The 20,255-nt window shown below is 52.9% G+C and overlaps 1 protein-coding gene across 2 annotated transcripts in view; it reads right to left on the reverse strand.

Moving 5' to 3' along the window:
• Nucleotides 1-3,546: 3,546 nt before the first annotated feature.
• CTNNBL1 (catenin beta like 1) overlaps nt 3,547-20,255 on the reverse strand; it is a 160,381-nt gene continuing 143,672 nt past the window's right edge. For both annotated transcript variants that reach the window (XM_042931003.1, XM_042931004.1), the window contains exons 14-16: nt 14,430-14,567; nt 14,105-14,177; nt 3,547-3,743 (exon numbers count right to left, since the gene is read on the reverse strand). In XM_042931003.1, coding sequence (XP_042786937.1) covers nt 3,655-3,743; nt 14,105-14,177; nt 14,430-14,567 — 300 coding nt within the window. In that variant the 3' untranslated portion in view covers nt 3,547-3,654. The remainder of the gene's footprint in view (nt 3,744-14,104; nt 14,178-14,429; nt 14,568-20,255) is intronic.

Raw genomic sequence — 20,255 nt, forward strand, 5'->3', positions numbered from 1 at the left:
TATTAAGTACGTTCACTCACTTGAAAACACGTCCCCGGAAGGATATTCTAGCTATTTAGCAGGGGGTGGCCTCCGGGGAGGGGCGCTGGGGGCCAGGGGGTGCAGCTGGCTGATCCACACCCTGGATACCCTTACGGACCTTCTCAAGTTTATACCGAGGGCACGTGTCACCTTATCAAGGAAAAGGTGGCTGGAGATCACTTGCCTTTTCCTCAGCACAGAAAGACGGGAGGCCCACCGCTGAGGCACCAACCACTTTGCGTGAGTACCAAGGAGGAAGGCAGATTGAAAAATGTGGCTCTGCTCTTACCTCTACTGTTGGGTAAGGAAATCTAATCAGGAAGTTTTTGCCTTGAGGAAAGTGAGTCTCGTCTCCCTGTTGACACTACATTGATGCTCTTGGTAACGACAGAAGATGCCACCTGGGCACCGGCGCTGCTGTGGGGGTGACTGAAGGGTGGCTCCCAGCTTCCCTGACAAAGCACTTCCCCCCGCAGATAAAGGAGGAATGCGGCCTGCATGCAAATCTCTTTAAATTAGACATGGCCCATCTTGCTGCCACTGAATTCAGGCGTGCTAACCACTAAAAGAGAGCAGCAAGCTGTGAAGGAAGAGGTATGTGAAATCCTCACTTCCGTCGTGAAGAAATTCTGGCTAATTTTGCTTAAGGGCTACCTTATTGCCATGTTTGGATAGGAAAGGGCGTTTTGTCCTGCTGGGACGTGAGGGGCTGGTACCACTCAGCTATGGGCGCAAGGATGGCCATGGGGAGCCTGGTCTGAAGGGAAGAGCTTGGAAGCCCCCACAGCCGGCAGACACAGAATCAAGTTCAGAACCGCAGGGCCAAGGTGGCCTTTACTGGAAGCCCGAGAAGTCCTTCCGGAGGGTAGGGCTGCTTGGTGAGGCAGACAGGGTCTCAGCCTCAGCAGATGCAAGAGGTAGGACCACACCCCAGGAGCCAATGGGTTGGCAAGGTCAGTGATGAGGATCTTCACCTTGTTTTCATTCAAAGCTTTTCTTAGCCTTGGGTGGTGGGTTGTTAAAATCAGAAAGTAGAGGGTCAAGAGGGCTCCTCATCCCGTCTCCTTGACCCCTGCACCTCTGAACTATAACCGCTTCTGAATCCTAAGAGGTTATATACCTCTTGTTCCCCACAAGACCTCCTGTCACCAGACTGATGGAGGGGGACCATGTCCCCATTTGTAAGGTGAAAGCAGGAGTTCAAACTTGCTGTTAGCAGAGGGACTTGTCTAACAAGACCTCAGGAGGCACCCCCATACAGGAAGCAAGGGGGAGAGGAGCGACCGTAGGTGAAGCAGTGTGAGTGGCCCAAAGCCCTACCCACCCTCCCTTCCTCTTAAAAAATTTTTTTTAATGTTTGCTTATTTTTGAGAGAGAGAGAGAGAGGGAGAGAGAGAGAGAGAGGGAGAATGCGAGAGGGGGAGGGGCAGGGAGAGGGAGGAAGAATCTGAGGCACGCTCCAGGCTCTGAGCTGTCGGCACAGAGACCAATGTGAGGCTGGAACCCACGAACCATGAGATCACGATACGAGCCGAAGTCGGACGCTTAACTGACTGAGCCCCCCAGGTTCCACCCCCTTCTATGCTGGCGGCTGATGTGCTTGTGGGAAACCTGGAGCTTCGGGAGAAGGCGGCTGGAAACCGCTGGGCAGAACTGCTCTGGATGGACGACGAGGTAACCGCGGCTGCCCCCTGAGAAAGGGAGGCCCAGGGGTCGTGAGATGGAAGAGGAGACTCTTCCCTGCAAAGCTTTTTGTTAGATTTGGAACTTCTGTACCACGTACGAGCAATACCTGGCTAAGAACAAACACAATTTGAAAAACAAAGGAAAGCTGAAGGACTAATGCTCCCTGAACTACCGTCCTTAGCTCAGAAAGCCCATGATTCTGTAGTTTACACCCGGACGTGCTCTATTCTCCGAATCCATCCCACCGCATGCCGCCAGCGGGATGAAGAGTGCCGTCCGTCAGTGATCGTGGTGGTCTCCCAGGCAGAGCCTGGTGGAGGGGAGCGCACGGACTGCGGGCTCAGGCAGACCCTGCTCTGAACGTAGGTGCTGCTGCTCACTGGCCACAGGGTCCTGCACACGCCCCTCACCCTCTCTGGGACCTCGTCTCGGCTTCAGTAAACTGGGGATAACGACGTGGCCCGCGGTAAGAGACCGGATGCGCAGCAAGTGGCACACGGCAGGTGTCCGATTCACGGTAGCCGCCACCGTTAGAGAGAAAGGAAATGAAAAGAACCCAGACGCCTAAACCCGACACGAGCCTGTAAGGTGAGTCCGGCTCTGCGCCAGGACCTGTGGTCGCCGCCCGCCACCTCTCAGGTGGGACGCCCGCCTCACGGTAAGGACGGACGCGCCGCGTGTCACCCCGCCAGGCTGGCGGGGGTCGTCTCGCTCGACGCTCTACCGCCTGCCCGGCGCCGTCTTATTCGGAGCCCTGTCAGGCGGCCGCCTGCAAGGGCGCCACGTTTCCCCTGGCATATGCCCGCTCTGGCCAGATGGTGGCGGCGGCCTGGAGCCCTGCACTTGGGGTTCGGTGAGAAGCCAGAGCCGGGCCGACTGGCCGTCGGTGCTGGCCACAGGCCCCGGCAGGGTGTGCCGCCCTGGGCCGGACCCTTTGGTTTAGCGAAATACTGCTTTTCTGAGCTGGTTGTTCCCCCTCCTCCTCCTCCTCCTCCCTCGCGAGGACTCTACTGTGTGACAGACTAAAATACGCTGACGGACCGCTGACTTCCGCAGAGGAGGCCGGTTTTCTCACAACCCCTGAGAAACGGGTGAAATGGCGATTCTGAAGCCCCAGCCGTGTGAGGAAGAACAAAAGGAGCCAGCATCGCTTAGATGGCTTCGTTCATCCTCCCGGCGCCAGATGGGCAGAGCCGCCCCTACTGCGCGGACGGAGGCAGGCAGAGTCGGGCATCCGAGCTGCCACAGCCGCCGGTGGACCTGAGGCCTGTTTGCTCTCCGGAAGCGGTGCTCAGCCCGACACGCCGAACGGCCCGGGAGCTTAAAACCACACGGCACTTGGGCCACACCCGAGATTCCGATTCCCTCGTTCTGGGCCGGGGGGCGGGCGACGAGGACATTTGTTCAGGCTCCCCTCCCAACCGGTGGTGCCGGCGTGCGGTCGGGCTTCCAAATGCTGCTGCAGGGGCTGTGCTCCCCGAGGCTGGCCCCACTGTGCCCTGGAAGCCTCCCCACGGGCGCTTCTGCACGAGCCACGTGCCTGGCATTCCCCGTCACTCTTCGTGTCAGGGTCGGCAGCCCCACAGTGGTCCCCGGTCCACGCGCCCCACCCCCCCACCCCCAGCTTCCCAGCTTCAGGCTGGTGGCCTCACGGCGGCCACGCAGTCGCTTTATGCTGACCCACTTTATCCCTGATCTGCTCTCTGAGCCTCAGTTCCCTCACCGGCAGAGTGAGGCCAACCACTGACCTTCCTCAGCTGTGTCCCATGACGGCTGCTGGAAAGTGCCGGGTGAACGGCACCGGCATACCGCTCTGCTACAGAAAATGCCAGCCAGGGCTACCAAAACTAGCTTTAATTCGTCCAAAAGTCACATCGAGCTGTGTAAAAACTTTCTGGGAGGGAGGCCCAGAGAGAGTCCATGCTGCCCCATGGGGCCGAGGGGTCTCTAGAAGTTCTCCAGCAAGCCCAGGATGCGCTTTTGCTCGTTCTCCCGGAACTCCGGGCTCCGGCCGTCCCCGATGTTCTCCGCGTACTCTGGGGAGACAAAGGCGGCGTTAGGCATGGATCCGAGGGGTGCACTCCGTCGTGGCTGGGCCCCTCCGCACCCCTCCCTAGATCCCGGCTCCTGCCGAGGCACGTGCTGTTCTAATGCCTCTAACGGCCGCCCCAGGGGCACCTTGGCCAAACTCATCGGTCTTGCGTTCGAGGTGATGAGTGAACCCAAGTCACCTTTGCCGACTCCCAGTCCTCCCCGGCCACACCCTTTACTCACTCACGTGGTCACTCAGTGCACAGGCAGCGGACGCCTGCGTGGCCAGTGTTTGTCAGAGCGTGGGCCCTGACCAGCGGCAGCACCGTGGAGGAACTTGTCAGAAACGCAGATCTGGGGGCCAACCGAGACCTACTCAGTAGCCCCAGCAGAGTCCGTCTGAACAAGCTGTCCAGGTAATGATAACGCACACAAGTCTGAGAACCATGATTTGAGGCAATGGGGGTAAAGTAATGATCAAGATACACGAAAATCTCTGCTCCCTAGTGGGGGAAACGGCCCACAAGTAAGCGACACAGGGTGGCTGTCAGAAGGCCTCATGGAGATTTGATCGGAGACCTGAAACAAATTCACGTGGGCACGTCTGGGAGCGAGCGGCAAAGAGGCTCCGAGCGGGGAGCTCACCCGGCCCGGTGGGGAGTGAGTGTGGAGGTCCCTGTGGCCGGAGCTCGGCACAGGGGACAGGAAGGGGCAGGCACAGGCCACAGGGCCTTGGGGGCCACTGCAAGGACTCCGGCCTTCCCCCCGTGACCAGGGCTGTGGGAGGGCTGTAAGCAAAGGAGTGACGGCTCACTCCAGCTGCTGTGTGGGAGATGCCCTGAAGGGCACAAGGGCAGAAGGGGAGATGTGATTTGATGGTGCCTGGGACCAAGAAGGTCACAGAGGGGGTGAGAAGTCTTCCGATTTTACATGCATTCTGAAGGTGACCCAGCGGGACTCACAGACAGGCTGGAAGCGGGGTGCTAGAGAGACATGTGGATACCCACATCACCAAGAGGTATGACAGAGTAGTGAAGGATGAGGGGAGCAGGCGCTGCACCAAGGGGGGGGTCAAGGTGTAGTCCCCGGACATGAGCTCAAACAGCTGGGGGTTTCAGGTAAATGGGCTGGTGGGACAAAGAAGGATCTCGAGGTGCGCCTCCCATGCCTCCGGTGGGAGAAAACAGCCAGTGCCAGAGAGGGCGCACCCCTGGGAGAGGTGGGTTTCAGTCAGAGCGGGAAGGCAAGGAAAATACTCCAAGAAGGAGGAGGATACAAGGATGACAGTGAGGACAGATGTCCAGAGAACACAAGCAGAGTGTCAGGGCAGGTCACCACGTGACCGACTTACCCGTTACCCCAGCTCTCTATTTCATGTTCAAAAGTATCCCCTCAAATTACACAGTCACCCTGGTTTTAGGAGGAGGGGGGCTACGAGGCAGAAACGATGTAGAACTTAGGGACTGGGGTGCGGGGCATGGATGGGCTTCCTGTAGTGTGACCCGTGTCCAGGAGCAGGGACACAGAACGTGGAGGAAGGGAGGACAGCACTCTTCTTGCCCGCAGACCCACGGCGGGGAGGGGGTGTGACGTGGTGGGCTGGGTTTGGACCCGTCTCTGGCGCACCATCCTAAGTGACCTTGGGGGTGTCCTCTGAAAACGTAGGGAAGGTACTTGGCAAATAACCGATATTCGAGGCACACTCGTTCCTTCCCTGAGCCTCCTTGGCTCTAGCCAGCAATGTCACACGTGGAACCCCACGCACCCCTGCAGGCCCATCTCAAGAGCCATCTTCTCTGCGAAGCCTGCCCGGTCATCTCTTCCTCCGGCTCCTGTCCTCAGGCCAGGGTCCCCATCACAGACCTGACGTCTGGACCACCCTGCACTTGCTCTCCTCTCCCTCTAGGTGGGGAGTTCCAGGAAGGCAGAGGCGTGTGTGTGCCTTACTTTGAGCTAAACGCCCAGCAGAGTCTGCTGTCCGTGTGGTGCGGTAAAGCGGCTCTCGGAGCAGGTGGATCAGGGTGACGGCCTGCATCCCTGCCCCGCTCCCTGCTCCCCAGACTGGGCAGTTTCAGGTAGAAGAGACAACTCTGGGCAAGACGCTTTTACATAATAAAACATCTGCTGATCCAAATCAGACAAAGACTGGGGAGAGACAAGAGAGTGTGCAACCCCTCCCCTGCTTCCCCCCTCCCCCCCCCCCCCCCCCCCCCCCCCCCCCCGTGCTGGGGAATAATTCTGCTCCTGCCACTTCTTCATTTTTCCTCCTTCCTCTTTATTACTTTGGACATGTGCCGGAAAACGGGATTTGGGATTCAGACATGTGCCAGCTGTGTGTCTCCCCCTGGAAATCATCCTCTTCCGTTAGATGCATCCATCACCTCCACTAGCAAATGGTTGTGATGCCTTCTATTAAGGCCTCTTAAAGAGAGGGCTGGGGTGACGGGAGAGCAGGATCTGGGCTGCGGAGACAGCTACGGGGCTTTACATAAATGCTATCTCTTACTCACGTGTGAATGATCTAGTCACTGCCCCAGGAGAGACAGAAGTGACCATTACAGCATTTAATACCCCCAGAGGCATGGTCTGGAAGCAGGAGTCTTAATGGATTGAACTAACACTTTGCTCTCCTAATGTATTCTCAGACCCAGGAGGGAGGGAAGTGGAGAAACAGTCTGCCCTTTGGGGCAGTGATTTTCCAAGTCAAGCCAGCTTCCCTGTAGGGACCTAATCTCTTTCTAGAGACCCACACGGTAAAGGAAACCAACGTCTGTATCAGCGCCCTTGCTGAACCACCTCTGCCAAGGCCTTAGAAAGCACAAGCCACCGCAGCGCACAGAGCACCCCTCAGACGGCCGGCCTCCCGTCACTCTCTGTGGGGAAGGACGAAACCACCGGAGTAGCTGTTCCCTAGAAACGGGCTGTGAACAGTGTAGGTGCAGCGTGTCTCCCACACAGCATGTGCCGGGCAAGGACGTCCGGCGGCTCGCCTGACCTTTGCGGCCATCCCGCAGGGAGAGAAGCCATCTCTGTTTGCAGACAAGGAAACTGAGGCGTGTTAGAGAACTGGGGCAACGCCCCAAGTCCGGGACAGCAGGGAAGCTGAAATTCAACCCAAAACGTGTGTGAAAAAGGCACCCAAAAGAGCTGGGGGGAGCCAGTTCCCAAAGTGGCATCCTCTTACCTAAGCAACATCCCACCCTGCTGCTCCCCATCCTCTGGGGGAAACACTGCTCTGTGAGTACTCCAAAGCAGTCCAGCCCCACAGGGCTTCTGGCTACAAAGTCCTCCTAAGGGTACGTCTCTAGACGCCACGTCCTGTGGGAAAGGGCCTCATTGGCCCCAGATGTGGAGCGGGTCAGAATGTCAGAACTGCAGAGCTCTCAGAAATGTAGGACAACTCTGAAGGGCAGGTGGTCAGCCAGGGTCCCACAGCAAGCCAGCCACGGAGCCAGGCCCGGGGCCAGGTCTGCCGAGGCCCTCATGTTCCTCCACTGCCACTGGCAGCCGGCACCAGCTGTGCCCTGCGCCCTCTGCCCCTTACCCCTACTCCTTTGTTTCCAGAGGAGAATCCTATTTGGAGCAAATCTGGGTGGTGCCAGCTACCTCTGGTTATTATAGCTGCCGCAGCAGTTTATAAATATTGAACAGATTCCTCCCAGAGGTCTTGGGGAAGAGTTCTCTTTGCGTGTGTGTGTGTGTGTGTGCGTGTGCGTGTGCGTGTGTCTAAGAGGAGAAGAGTGAGTACGGGAAAAAGATGCTAGATGGAGGGGGAACTATGAGTGGCGGGAGAACGGGAGAGAAGAGGGTGAGTCGGCTGGGGAGAGTGAGAAAGAGGGTGCACACATCAACTCCATTCTCCACTTCCCCAGCATTTTCAAATGCTCTTATAATAAAGGCTTTGATGGAGCTCAAAAACAGGCAGCAGTGCTGAACGCATAAATATTAAAGCAAACTTTAGACAGCAGGTTTACTCTTCAGACATGGAATACAAGCTGTTCTGTTTATGTTAAGAGGGAGAGGGAGGGGCCCGGGCTGGCGGATGGGGAGAACTGTCTTCAGGACAGGGACCTGGGCCGTGCTCACAAGCCTGGTTCAGACCCCTGAACCCTAAGCTTTAACTGCTCATCTCTTAAAAAATGCAGGAGGAAGACGGAAGGGGAGGGAAGAAGGATACCCAGAATATTTTCACACTGAAAACTCTGGAAGACACAGACATCACCACAGACGAGGACCTGGGAAAGGAAACTCCATGTCTAACACATTCCTTAATGACAATGATGAACTTGGAAGGTCTGATGCCACACTTCCCTAGGAGGAGAACACTTATCTGCAGCAACGGGACATCAGGGATTTCATTAAAATGAAACCCATTTAAAGGAGAAAGAAACATATCCTTTGCTTATCATGTGAACAGGGTCATCTGGTTGGAAAAGTGCCCCCCGCCACCAGGCCCTGAGGGGTCTGGTCTGGGTGCTGGTCCACCGGCTTTCCTGCCTGCCCCCGAGTCCAGGCTGCTGCGAGCTCCAGGTCAAAGGATCAGGCCAAGGAAGTTGGAAGGAAGGAGCCTCCATTTGCTGAGCACGTACTCTGTCCCAGGCACCTGACTGTAGTTCAACTTCAGCCTTCCCGAGGGACAATAGTGACCTTCAGGTTTGTTTTTCACAGAGAGGAAACAGGCTCAAACGTATTATCTACTAACTTACCCAAAGATACACAGACAGAATCATGCCGGTCTGTGTGTCTCAGATCTATTTATCGCTGGCAGGGCTCACACACTGATGGCAACAGTAAAGGTAGCTAACGTTTATCAAGCACGTGCCATGTGCCAGCCCCACGTCCGCACTGCGCGTACGGTACCTCTCCTGATCCACACAGAACCTTTTGAGGCAGGTTATCTCCATCTCACAGACGAAGGACTGTGGCTTGGAGAAAGTAAGTAGCTGCCGAAGGTTAAATGCAGGCCTCTCTCCAGGATTCTCTCCTGACTCCAAACGCCCCAGTGGTCATAGTAGCCATGACCTGGTACAAGTCACACACACACCCACATGTCATCAAAAGAGAAATCCTGCCAGCTTCTGCAGTTTCAAAATCGCAGACAACGCTCAGGCTACCGAGAGCCCCAAATCAATATGGAAATACATGTTTAGGAGCTTCTAGAGGAGATTTCAAGCCATAAAGAACAAAAGCAAATCAAAGGGCCAGGAGCCAATTTCTGAAAGCATTTTGAAGTCTTGGGCTCCGTCTTTCTGCCACCAATGAAAGAGTTTTTGAGTCAGGAATCCTCTGAGCTCTCCCCGGCACAGCAGCCCAGCAGCCACGTGGTCCTCCGGCAACTTTCATCAGTGACTATGACACTGAAGAGACTTGGCCCGCAGCTTCCACGGTAACCCTTGGCACAAGTATTTATACTAAAAGGTATTTCCGGGTTACGGTTCCTAGGCCACATCCAAGGAGATGCCTGCGCGATGATGGACAGCCGCATCTGCCCACAGAGGGCCTTCACGTGCTTCCACAAGCCACCTTTCTTGGCCAGTCAGCTTCATAGGGACATAAAGTACAAGGGTGGCTGCCAGAGACTGGGGGGAGGAGAGTATGGGGACTGAGGGCGTACAGAGTTTCAGTTTTGCAATTCTGTGGACAGACGGTGGTGATGGTCGCAATGGTAAATCTGACCAATACTTTACCACTACCACCAAAAAAAAAAAAAAAAAAAAAAAAGTGCCTCCTCTGTGCAGCCTCTCTGGATCTTTAGGCTCCTTTTAAGGTGCAGCAGCATTAACTGTGCCTTCGTGATTCACACTCTTAGCACGGACTTCATTCTGCTTTGTGTAGTGATTAGTTTCTTCACCTGTGATAGGACTGTGTGCCCCTGGGGAAAGGCCCTACTAAGGGTCTCATTCATCTCAGGAGCCCACCCAGTGCCCTGTGAGGCCAAGTAGGTGTTGTATAAAGGCAGCCGCCCTAAATTTTCTTTTTATTTATTTATTTAATTTTTTTTTTTTTTTTTTTTAACGTTTTATTTATTTTTGAGACAGAGAGAGACAGAGCATGAACGGGGCAGGGGCAGAGAGAGAGAGGGAGACACAGAATCAGAAGCAGGCTCCAGGCTCTGAGCCATCAGCCCAGAGCCCGACGCGGGGCTCGAACTCACAGACTGCGAGATCGTGACCTGAGCTGAAGTCGGACGCTTAACCGACTGAGCCACCCAGGCGCCCCGAAATTTTCTTTTTAAAAGATGGTAAGACTATATCAGGCAATCCACAACGTTAGAGGTTTCCTTTCTGCCAAATGGAAGACCGACTGTGTATAGTTCTGAGTTTCGATCCAGTCTCCAACATCACTAGCGACTCGGGTAATGTCCCTTAACCTCCGTAAGCCTTGGTTTTCTTATCTGTAAAATGGAGATTGTAATCCCGTTTCCTAGGACAGTTGTGAGAACCAGAGAAGATACACGAAAAGCCTGGCACACAGGAGTACAGAGGACGTGCTTGGGGGCAACCACTCTACCTACTGTGGTCCTGGATTTCTGGAACAGCACAAAGAAGCCAGAAGCACTACCTCAGCGCGTGCCCCCAGTAAGCATTAACTGAGCCCCTGCTCTGCACTGGTCACGGGCCAGGCACAAGACGAAAGGCAGAAAGACTGTCACCGCCCAGGCAGAGTACATGGTGTGGCCTGCCCTTCTTCAGCAAGGAGACCATCATCTCCTATGTGGGCACCACAGTCCTCGGGCCCGGAACTGCTGCCAGCTCCAGGCAAAGCTGGACTTCGGGAGCGCCGAGTAAGCAGTCTGCAGAAAGAGGGACTTTAATGAGCCATCAATTATTCCCAGCTCTCTTGGCACCCCCAGTAGAAAAGGAGGGAGGAAAATCATGAGAAAGGGACTGAGATACAAGGGGAAAAGTCCCCTGCTGGGCTTGCCTCATCAGCGTTTTCCTGAGACCTCAAGGGATACATCAGCTGTCATCCTGCCAGCAAAACTTAGGAAATATGTAGGCCATAAAATCAAAGAAAAAGCTTGCATCTAATTAGTATGTTAAAAAAAAAGGAAGCAACCCAAACTGAAAAACAAAATTAAAATCAAAGAGGACAGACTGATGAGCTGGTTTTCTCTATGAGGCTTTGTTTTTTTCATGCTTTTTGATGGAATGAAGGGTGGAGGAAGAAGGGGGAGGGAGTGAAGGCCTTTGAGGGAGGGCCTGAGCAGAGCCTAGCCGCCACTCCCCGTGGTAGCCTGACCCCTTTCCGACCTCAACACTACCCTGGGTGCTCTACGGGGAGGCAGGCCACAGGGCTCAGGTCTAACACCCAACACCACAGGCCGGAGGGCTCCCCGAAGGGGGAGCGAGCCAGGGCGGGGGCACGCAGGTGGAACTGGGGTCAAGAATCCTTTACTCTTAACCTTCCATCTGGAGAGAACAGGGATTTGGTTTTCTCAAGTGGTCAGTGTCCTGTGAGAGCCTCTTTGACCTGGGCAGGGGCGCCCTAAGTATCCCCTCTATATTCCTTACACAAGCCACCGATGTCCTGTCTTACCCCTGGGCCTCTGCTTTCTCTGCCTGGGATGTGCCTTTCCCTCTAGGACACAGTCCCAGTCCTGGGGAGGAGCCTGTCCCTCCTGTGGGATTCCACAGTAAGGCCTGTGACTCCAGTACTGCTCCTTACCACCCGGTTAGCACACCGTTCGCAACTTCAACTGGCACTTATCACGTTATAATTAGTTTCGTGTAGCTCTCCCCACCAGACTGCCAACGCCTCAAAGATGCAGCCCTTGCTTATTCTTTGCACCTCTAGTCCTGAACACAGAGCCCGGCACCCAGCAGTGCCAGCCGAGTAGCTGTTGGAGCGTGTGTTTCATTCGGCTTGAATTATGGCTGGTCACCTATGCGTCTCCGTTCCTTCGAAGACTATAAACTCCATGAGGGCAGGTGCTCTGTGAGAGGGCAGCAGAGTATCTAGCACCGTGCTTAGCCTTGAGGAAAGTGTCGGCAAACATTAGCCAAATGAAATGTGCCCCGGGGTAGGGCTGAATTCGATTGTATGTAAAATATTCACTGGGTTCCCATCGCGCACCCCACATTGCTCTGGGTGCTGAGGAGACACGGTGAACGGGCCAGACAATGTCTCTACGTCACAGAGCTTCCATTTCAACGTATGAGACACACGAAGCGAGTAAACAAAGACATAAATAAAAACAATTACAGACTGTGATAAGGGCTAGGGAGGAAATAAACTGGGTGCTCTGATGGGAAGGAACAGATGGAGAGGACGGCGCGCATTCAAGATGGCGTGGGGAGGCAGCCCAATTTACGACCCCCCTCTCCCCCTCCCGCGGGGCTGGGCCACGGAGGGAGGACCGAGGGCTGGCCTGGGGCTGTGGCGGAAGAAAGCAACAGAGGAGAGGACCAAGGGTGGCGGAAGTGAAAGTGGCATCTGTGCAGGCCGCTCAATCAGCGAAACTCCACTCGGCACCCTGTGCGTACACGAGGCATCGGGGGGCTGGACTTGGATCCCAGGGAGGCAGAGGCTGGCTCGCGAGGCTGGCCACCCCGGATAACCTCAGGTATACGTGTTAGGGTCTCACAAAGAAAAACACCCACCTACTACGTGTCAGTACCCGTTAAAAACACCTTTTCTTCCTCAGAAGATCCCTGTTTTGATTACAGGGATGGAGGTGCAGGGAGGAGCCTAAGCGTAAGAGAGGAGAGCGGAGAGCAATAAAAAGTTCTAATTGAACAAGTGGGCGTTAAAAGTAAATGCCATTTAAAAGCTGGAGCTGCAAATCACCGCAGCTACACCTTAGGGAGGAGGCGGCGGGACATGCTGAGCAGTAATTCATGCGAACGAGACACTGAGCAGGAGCACCCGGGATGCCACTGTGGAAGGCAGGCAGGATGCTGGGCTCGGTTCACGAACGGCTTTTCCTCTTTCTCTGGGAGAGAAAACAATAGATTCCAATACCTCAAATTCTCCACCTGCAAAGTAGACATGATGGCCCCATGGGGCGGCTGGGCTAAACGTGGGGTTTCCAGCTCCCACATCTGAGTCGTCCTCGTCTCAGCCTCCAAGGCCCAGCTCGATGCCACTTTCACAAGACTTCCGTAGGACTTGAGCCAGGCCTCACTTGTAATAATGACGGTGACAATTATCATCACCGTATTTCATAATACTCATAATAGCTGACATTTACAGAGGACTAACTGAGGGTCAGACATTTTCAATCTATCATCTTTTTTAATCTTCTCACCCATCCTATGAGGTCACAGAGCAACTGGGTATCTCACCTGAGGTAACACAGTAAGGAAGAGAGCCAGGATTCAGTTCCGGGAGCCGGATCCCAGAGACCATGGCTCCTAACTTCTCTTCACTTTATTACATGTACCATTTATCCTCACCTTTCATCTCCCACCTGTAATGGGAGTTATAGGCCACCACAGGCAACCCCTGTGAGTAAATCTAGCCTAATCCCTCACCTTGGAAATGGGCAGAACGCGGGCCGGAGAGGGAAAGTAAAACTCTGCTCGCAGCTACCAGCCCATCCGGGCTCTTCCCTGAACTCTGTCGTTATCAGTTCCTCGAAGCCCGATATGGGTCTCTCATGCCATGTGTGTAAGTCGGGGCTAAGTGGCCGGCGGGCGCGGCTGCACCCGAGTCCAGTTCGGGTACCCTTGTGATTGGGAACCTGCCCACCAAAGGAGGCCTGGGGAGCCAACTCCAGCTGAGCGAGGTCCCAAAGATGGAAGAGCATCGGAGGCACTGACTCCCTGGGGTAGGTGAGGGAAGGAGGGACAAAAGCACTATCTGAGAGCCGAGCGCTAGACCGGACGCTGTCACGTCGTATCTCGTGAGCCTTTGCAAAATTTCTTCTAAATCACATTCGCACAGCTGGGGAAGGCAGAGCCAAGGCTGGAAGGCAGCTATGCTCTTTCTGCTCCCCCACAGTACTTAAGCCTCACATCCTTCTGTCTTGCCTAATTCCGGGTATTTCCTGTTACTTCCTTGTTTTCTTTCTCCCAAGAAAGCCATTTCCTTCCACGGCACGCAGTTTGGAAGTGGGAGTTTTTGTTTCGTGTTTTGTCTTATTTCTTTTTAATTTTTAACAAATGTTTCTAAGCACTGCTGTCTCTGATTTGTGAAGCGTCTTTTAAATCCTGGAGGTGAAGGGTCAGAGGCACAGAACGCGCAGGCTAGTCTTTGGTATCCTGACAAAGACGACCTGGACACACGGGGAACACGACGGCACACCTAAGCCTGCAGTGCTGAGAATGCTGTGCACCAAAATCCAGGGGTAACGACAGAGACTCACGAAGTAAGCATCACCTAGTTCTCCCAGAGCCCCAGACACAAGCAGCACCCAACTCACCCTTGATGATGTGCCTGACGATCTTGATGGAGCTCCCTCGCATGTTCAGGATCTGGTGAACCCTCTGGCGAATCTATGAGGAAGGGGAAGAGAGGGGAGGGAAAGGAAAAGCACCGTTTGTCCCTGCAGACGCTGGCATACATCGTGTAGCAAGTACGCACCTCACGCCCACCCCTGAAGAAGAGGGCCCTCCCGCCCCGCCCCGCCCCCGGGAGTACAGGGAGCCAAGGAGAGTGAATCGGCTTCTTTCTTGGAGTCTCTGCCCAGGGAGGGGGCCAGGAGGGAGGCAGGCTCAGCCAGGCCCGGGCAGGGCAGGCCCTCCAACCTGGGGCACACTGGCGTTGCAGATCTCCGCCATGATGTAGCAGATGTGCTGAAGGACAAAGAGCCCCGCGTCCAAGCGCCGGAGGTAGAACTCGTCCTCCGTGTCGTTGTCTATGATCTCCCCACGCCGGACCATGTCCTGGAAATGAATGAGCATTTGGGAATAAAAGCCGGACGGTGAACAGGGAGAGACGGCAGGCTTGTAACATACAAAAGAGCAACGGCAACAACAGAAGACCATTGTGCCTCGGATGTGTCTCCTCCTCCTCCCCCACTATATCCTCAAGTACCCTTCTTATGTCTTCATTTTTAATGGACTGGAGGCCCAGGGGGTCAGGTTAAAGCCCAGTATTTCCTGTGCAATGAGTCAAGGCCAAAATGATCTCATCCACATATTCAACCTTAAAAACAAACAAACAAGCTGACGGGGACACAAATCTCAGCTGTGTATCTGCTTCCACTCATTCTTTCCTTTGTGGTTCCGGCCTCCGCAAATCACCCCCAGAAGATGTACAGAACTCTCTTTCCCTTCCCAGTCAGGTGAAACTCAGGAGGAGAGGCCCTTTCTCCACAACTCTGTCTTGCTACCCTGGTGACACTGATGTCACAGGCACCCCCCTCACGTGCACGTCCCCCACGCCGCGCCAGTAGCCAAACGCTGCCGCCCCTTCCGCTCCGCTCACGAGTGGGCACTCCCCCAGGCCAAGTCCCAACGAGTGACAGGAGTCTCTATCCTCACCCGCGGCAACCCCAGACCTAGCAGATTCGCTGTCCCCAGATCTATTCCTCTCCAGCGGGTATTTTTTTTCTCTTTTTTGAACAGCTTTATTGAGATACAACGCACAACCCATACAATCTGCCCATTTAAAGTGTACAATCTGCTGGCTTTTAGTATATTCAGAGCTGTGCAACCATCGCAATTGCCACGGGACATTTTCATCACCACCGCCCCCAAGCTCCCCAACTGGTGGATTATTAACACCTCTGCCCACAGAGTTCCTCTCCCCACCTCAGGGCCTTTGCCGTCTTCCTTCCCTGGGATTCCTGGCTATCTCTGAAACCAGCACTGTCTTACGCGCCCTCTACCACAAAGCCTTTCCTGATTATTCGAGGCTAGCCACTGCTCCTCTCCGAGTTCCCGAGAGCACCTCAACACGCCTCTCCCTGACATGACCTCTTCTCACACATCACGCTCACACTCATTTGCACCATCACCTCCCTCTGTTGATAACTCCCACCTGCAGCTCCCTCCGTCTCATGAGGGTGGACCATGAACTCTGGGAAAGCAGGGACTGAATTCTGTCTTCATGTCCCCGCTCAGTAAACATCCACGCGGTGAATGAAAGGGAAAAGACATCTCTGTTTTGGGCTGTCAGCTCTCAGGAGTAAGAACTGGGTGAGGGACTCATTCTGCGCGACTGGCAGACTGGCTTGAGAAGACAGGTGCTTGATACATGCTTTTGATGACAACAATCCATTTCTTAATTCCGTCAGTAGTTTTATGGCCATAGTTCCCTCTGACAACTCAGGCTCCTGTCACTGACAGAAGCCCTTGGGACCCCGCTTTCCACTCTCCCAAACTTGAAGGACTTACCACTTGGTTATCAATCTCCAACAAGATCCTTCAGAGACTATTTAGACGCAGATAATGCACTCCTTTATTTGCCCAAGGGGCCGGCCTGTAGCAACACAAGGCTACTTTTCATCTCGCTCCTAAAGGCCTCTGTCTGAGGCAAAGGAGGGCTATGCTATCTGGCAAATCACCACCACTAATTCCTAGCTTCATTTAGTAGCAAATTCCTCGGTAATCTGGTAATAGTGTTAATGTTCACGAGGTAGTCATGGAGCACTGGACTGATGTCCAAGGAGTTTAAAAATAGAAGGGTCTCTTTAGTTTCTCATTTACTCATAATCATAACTTCCTGCTCCAGAACGCCTAAGTGTTCAGCAGCTGGGGGCACAGGAAGCAAAATTACTCCTGACTTCCACTCATGCAAAAAGCATTTGCTGCTAATACTTTACACTTCTGTAATGCTGTAGAGTTTAAAGTGTTATTGTATATATGGTCCTTACTACCAAATTTAAAGAGAGCAGGGAAGGGATTATTAATCCCATTGTACAAATTAGAATCCAAGGCACACAGAGGTTAAGTAGGTTGCTCATAATTCCATAATTACCAGTTACTAGAATATGGACTCCCTGGGGACAGGAATCCTGTCTGATTCACCTCTGAGGTAGAAATGATTAACATAACGCCAAGCGTTCAGATCCCAGCCCAGCTAAGCGCCCAGTGGCAAGGATGCCATTCTAAGCATTAGGCAGAAGAAGAGTAAAAACGGAGGTAAAGGGGAGGCCCTGGTCTTCTTGGTCACGGACAAGTAGGCTGTCTGGGGAGGTCACAGAGGCACAGGAAATGACCAGAAAGTAAAGGCATATGTTGCGTGCTCAAGTTACAAACAATTACAAGTGGCAGGCACCTATCAGGGTTGGTTAAGATGGGAGGGAGTCTGGGGAGAAGTGACTTCTGGGTAAGGTTTCAAGGTTCACGGGAGGGACAGCAGAATGAAGGCCTGAAGGATGACGGCCTTCCGGGGATCTGAGGCCTTACGCTGTTCATGCTCTCTGCTCGCCAGCCCCCCCACTCTCCTCTGCACGCATAGCACAGACTGGCCTGCCCTCCACTTTCTGGCTTCTTCATCTCTGCTTGTAACGTTGGTACTTTCCCCACCGCTCAAACACTATCATAACCATATTCAAAGTCTAAAACGTGATATTCCTTTCAAAAGTTTTCTTGGCATCTTTGAAAACTTTTTCCAGCTTGAAAAGTTTTCCAACTAGATACTAGCATTTTTCAGTCCGTCAAACCCCTAAGACTTGGATTTATACCTCTTTTATGGCACCTCCCGTGACCTGCCTTGAACAGTTTTTCAGATGGGTGCCTCTTTCCTGTGTAGGCGCCTTGAAAGCAAGAGGTGCGTTTTACTCTTCTTTGTGTCCTAGAAAGCACCTTGCATGGCACTTTGGGCACAGAAGGCTCTTAGAAAGCATCTGTCAGACAGGATCGAAAGAAATGCAGGTAAAAGTTCAGTGCTGTTTAATGAGCTGTGTGTGCTAAGATTCTTGTGGATAGGGAAATAGGGAAACACCAGGAAGTGGTGAGGGCCGGGACCTCGGAGGGCCAGCTGGTGGGAGGCCTGAATGCTGGCCAGAGAGGTGGGACACAATGGGCTGCAGGCCACACTGTGCAGGAAAATGTAACGAGACCGTGCAACACCTGTATGGTGGACACGCTGGCTTAGAGCCCCGAGAGGCAAGCAGAACACACGGCTGGGAAGCCAGAGTATCAGCGGCCTGCGTGAGGAGGAGATCAGATGGAGGGGAGGAGAGGAGAGAAGAGGTGACGAAACTTCTAGAGGTTTGCAAACATGGAAACTGGGAGTGGAACACACTTCATTCATCTACCTGATCAGGATTTCCTGAACACCAACTCATGGGCCAGGTATCGTACGGTGTGCTGGGGGGTGGCTGGCAAAGATAAATAAAACGGTCTACATAATCAAGGAGATTACGGCTTCATGATGTTGACAAATATGAACAAATTGTTAAGTTTTAAAAATGCAGTAACGACTATTATCATGGACCTCTCAAATTGTACCAAGTGCCTTGGGAACCCAGGAGAAGGACACGCTACGTCTGGGGGGGTCAAAAGACTTCGAAGGAGATGTCCACTTGAGGTGGATTCTGAAGGTGCCTGACACGCTGGAAAGGATATTCTAAGCAGGTTGAGTAATAGCACGGATCGAGGCCTGGAAGAGTCAACCTGGCGAGCATGAGGCAGAGCAACAGTGGAGTATCCGTATCACTAAAAGAAAGGTTAGAAAGGAGTAAGGGAGTGTGTTTTTTTGCTTATTAGATCCTAGCTCTCGGCAGATGGTATTGTTTTTGATCGATTGCTATACACGGGGCATCGTGGGAGGCAGTCTGCATAAAAACCACTGCAGCCACCATCTATCCACCTAGGACGAGCAGCGAGTGCTTACCGAGGGCTTGTTGTGTGTCAGACAGAGGTCTAAGTGCTTTTAAATTCCTTTGCTTCTCACAAATGTTGGAAGGCAGGGCTCACTACCCTCATTTTAGATGAGGAAATGGACTTGGCAGAGCAGCCTCCCCAAGGCTAGTGGGGGGCAGAACCGGGATTCAGACCCAAGTAGGTGTTCTTTTCATACGACCATGTTTGTGTGGGTACAGATTTCTGAGTCGTCGGAGAGAACAAAGGAAGATGCTAGGTAAGAGTGGTAGAAAGGCTCAAGAATGGAACTCAGCAAAATGAGGTTTCTTCACTTAGGTCTGAAGAGCCCTGGTGCTTTCTCCTTTTTCATACTCTTCCCCACAATCTGATCTTCTTTTAACCGGTTAAGGCAGGTACATACCGTACCTTCCCGTTTCTCTAAATACTGTCATCCAGAAAGGACGGACCCAAGAGAGCAATGCCAAACCCCATTTTTTCCTCTTTCCTTAGAACTTCAAGACTCTGACAACGTTCAATTCAACATTCTACTTTTAGATATACGGCCAGATGATTTGAAAGTGAAAATTTCAAATGTAGATCTGAGATACGACTTTAGCTCATCTCCAAGAAAGGCATCGCCATCGCTGCGTTGAACATGCACAAAGATGAAACAGAGATTGGCTTCTAAGACGAAGTCTCTGCCCTGACAGTTTTAGAAGCATCATAGAAACCAGCCAGCAGAGAAGGTGACTGCTGTCAGGATAGCACCTTATCTAGCCTGTTACAACTCTGTGGCAGGAATATCTACTGCTGAATGGATTCAGGGAAGTTGAACACAAATGTGTACTCTGTGTTTAAAGGGAAATAAAGGGAGGACGATGATTACGTATCATTCTGATGGAGACGAAGAAAGTGTGGCTACAGTTCTTTTAGGAACATCTTCTTAAGTTTTGGTCTGTCTTCAGAAGCAGGATCATAGATCACCTTAATTATCAACGGATTACTGCATTTCTGGCTCCTTTTCTGGGATTCCAAAACACAAGATAAAAAAACTGATGCGGAGATAAGGACGTAGAACTAACCTCTGAACGACTCTCAGGGTGTCTGAGACTCTAAAACGGCTGCCCGTGGGACACAGCTCGTGACCGTTTGGCTAGGATTCAGTCTCCGAAGTAATGCGAAAGTAATATAAACATTCGAGGAATGAAAAAAACCATCATCACGAGCTTCTCTCCACCCTGTTATTTCCCTCACAGAAGGTTCTGGAAGAACTGAAGGAGTCTGATTTAGAACACTCTGATGGGTATGTACTCGTGGCCACACAAGTAGCACACTTGCTTCACTGCCTGGCGGTAGGGAGGGAATGACTTATGCCCAAATGACCAGTAAGACATGCTTCAAAGCCAAGCAGATAAAGAAGAGGGTGAAGCTAGCTGGCCCCTGCAGAGATTAAACCTGTAGCTCCGAGTCCTTAGCACATGGGTGCTAAACTTAGTACATGGGTACAACAGGCCACAAATACCTCATTCTAAAAAAAGATACCCAACCTCTCTTGCCTTCTTTCCCTTTTAAGAGACACTCTGACATCGTAAGAAGCATTTAACTAGACAGTGGGACTTCTCTGAATTGTGATGTATAACTTCTACAAACACGTTCCTCGGCCAAAGCAGGACAGAGCACTGTACAAAAAAGATCGGATCCCACTAACACTAACTTACCAGCGTCCTTACACAAGTCATCTAACTTTTCGTGTCTCAGTACCTTTGCCTGGAAACAAGAAGCCTGCACTGGATCAGGGAGGGAAACAGGTTTTCTTCA

Source organism: Panthera leo, chromosome A3, assembly GCF_018350215.1.
Source record: "Panthera leo isolate Ple1 chromosome A3, P.leo_Ple1_pat1.1, whole genome shotgun sequence".
NCBI lineage: Eukaryota > Metazoa > Chordata > Mammalia > Carnivora > Felidae > Panthera > Panthera leo.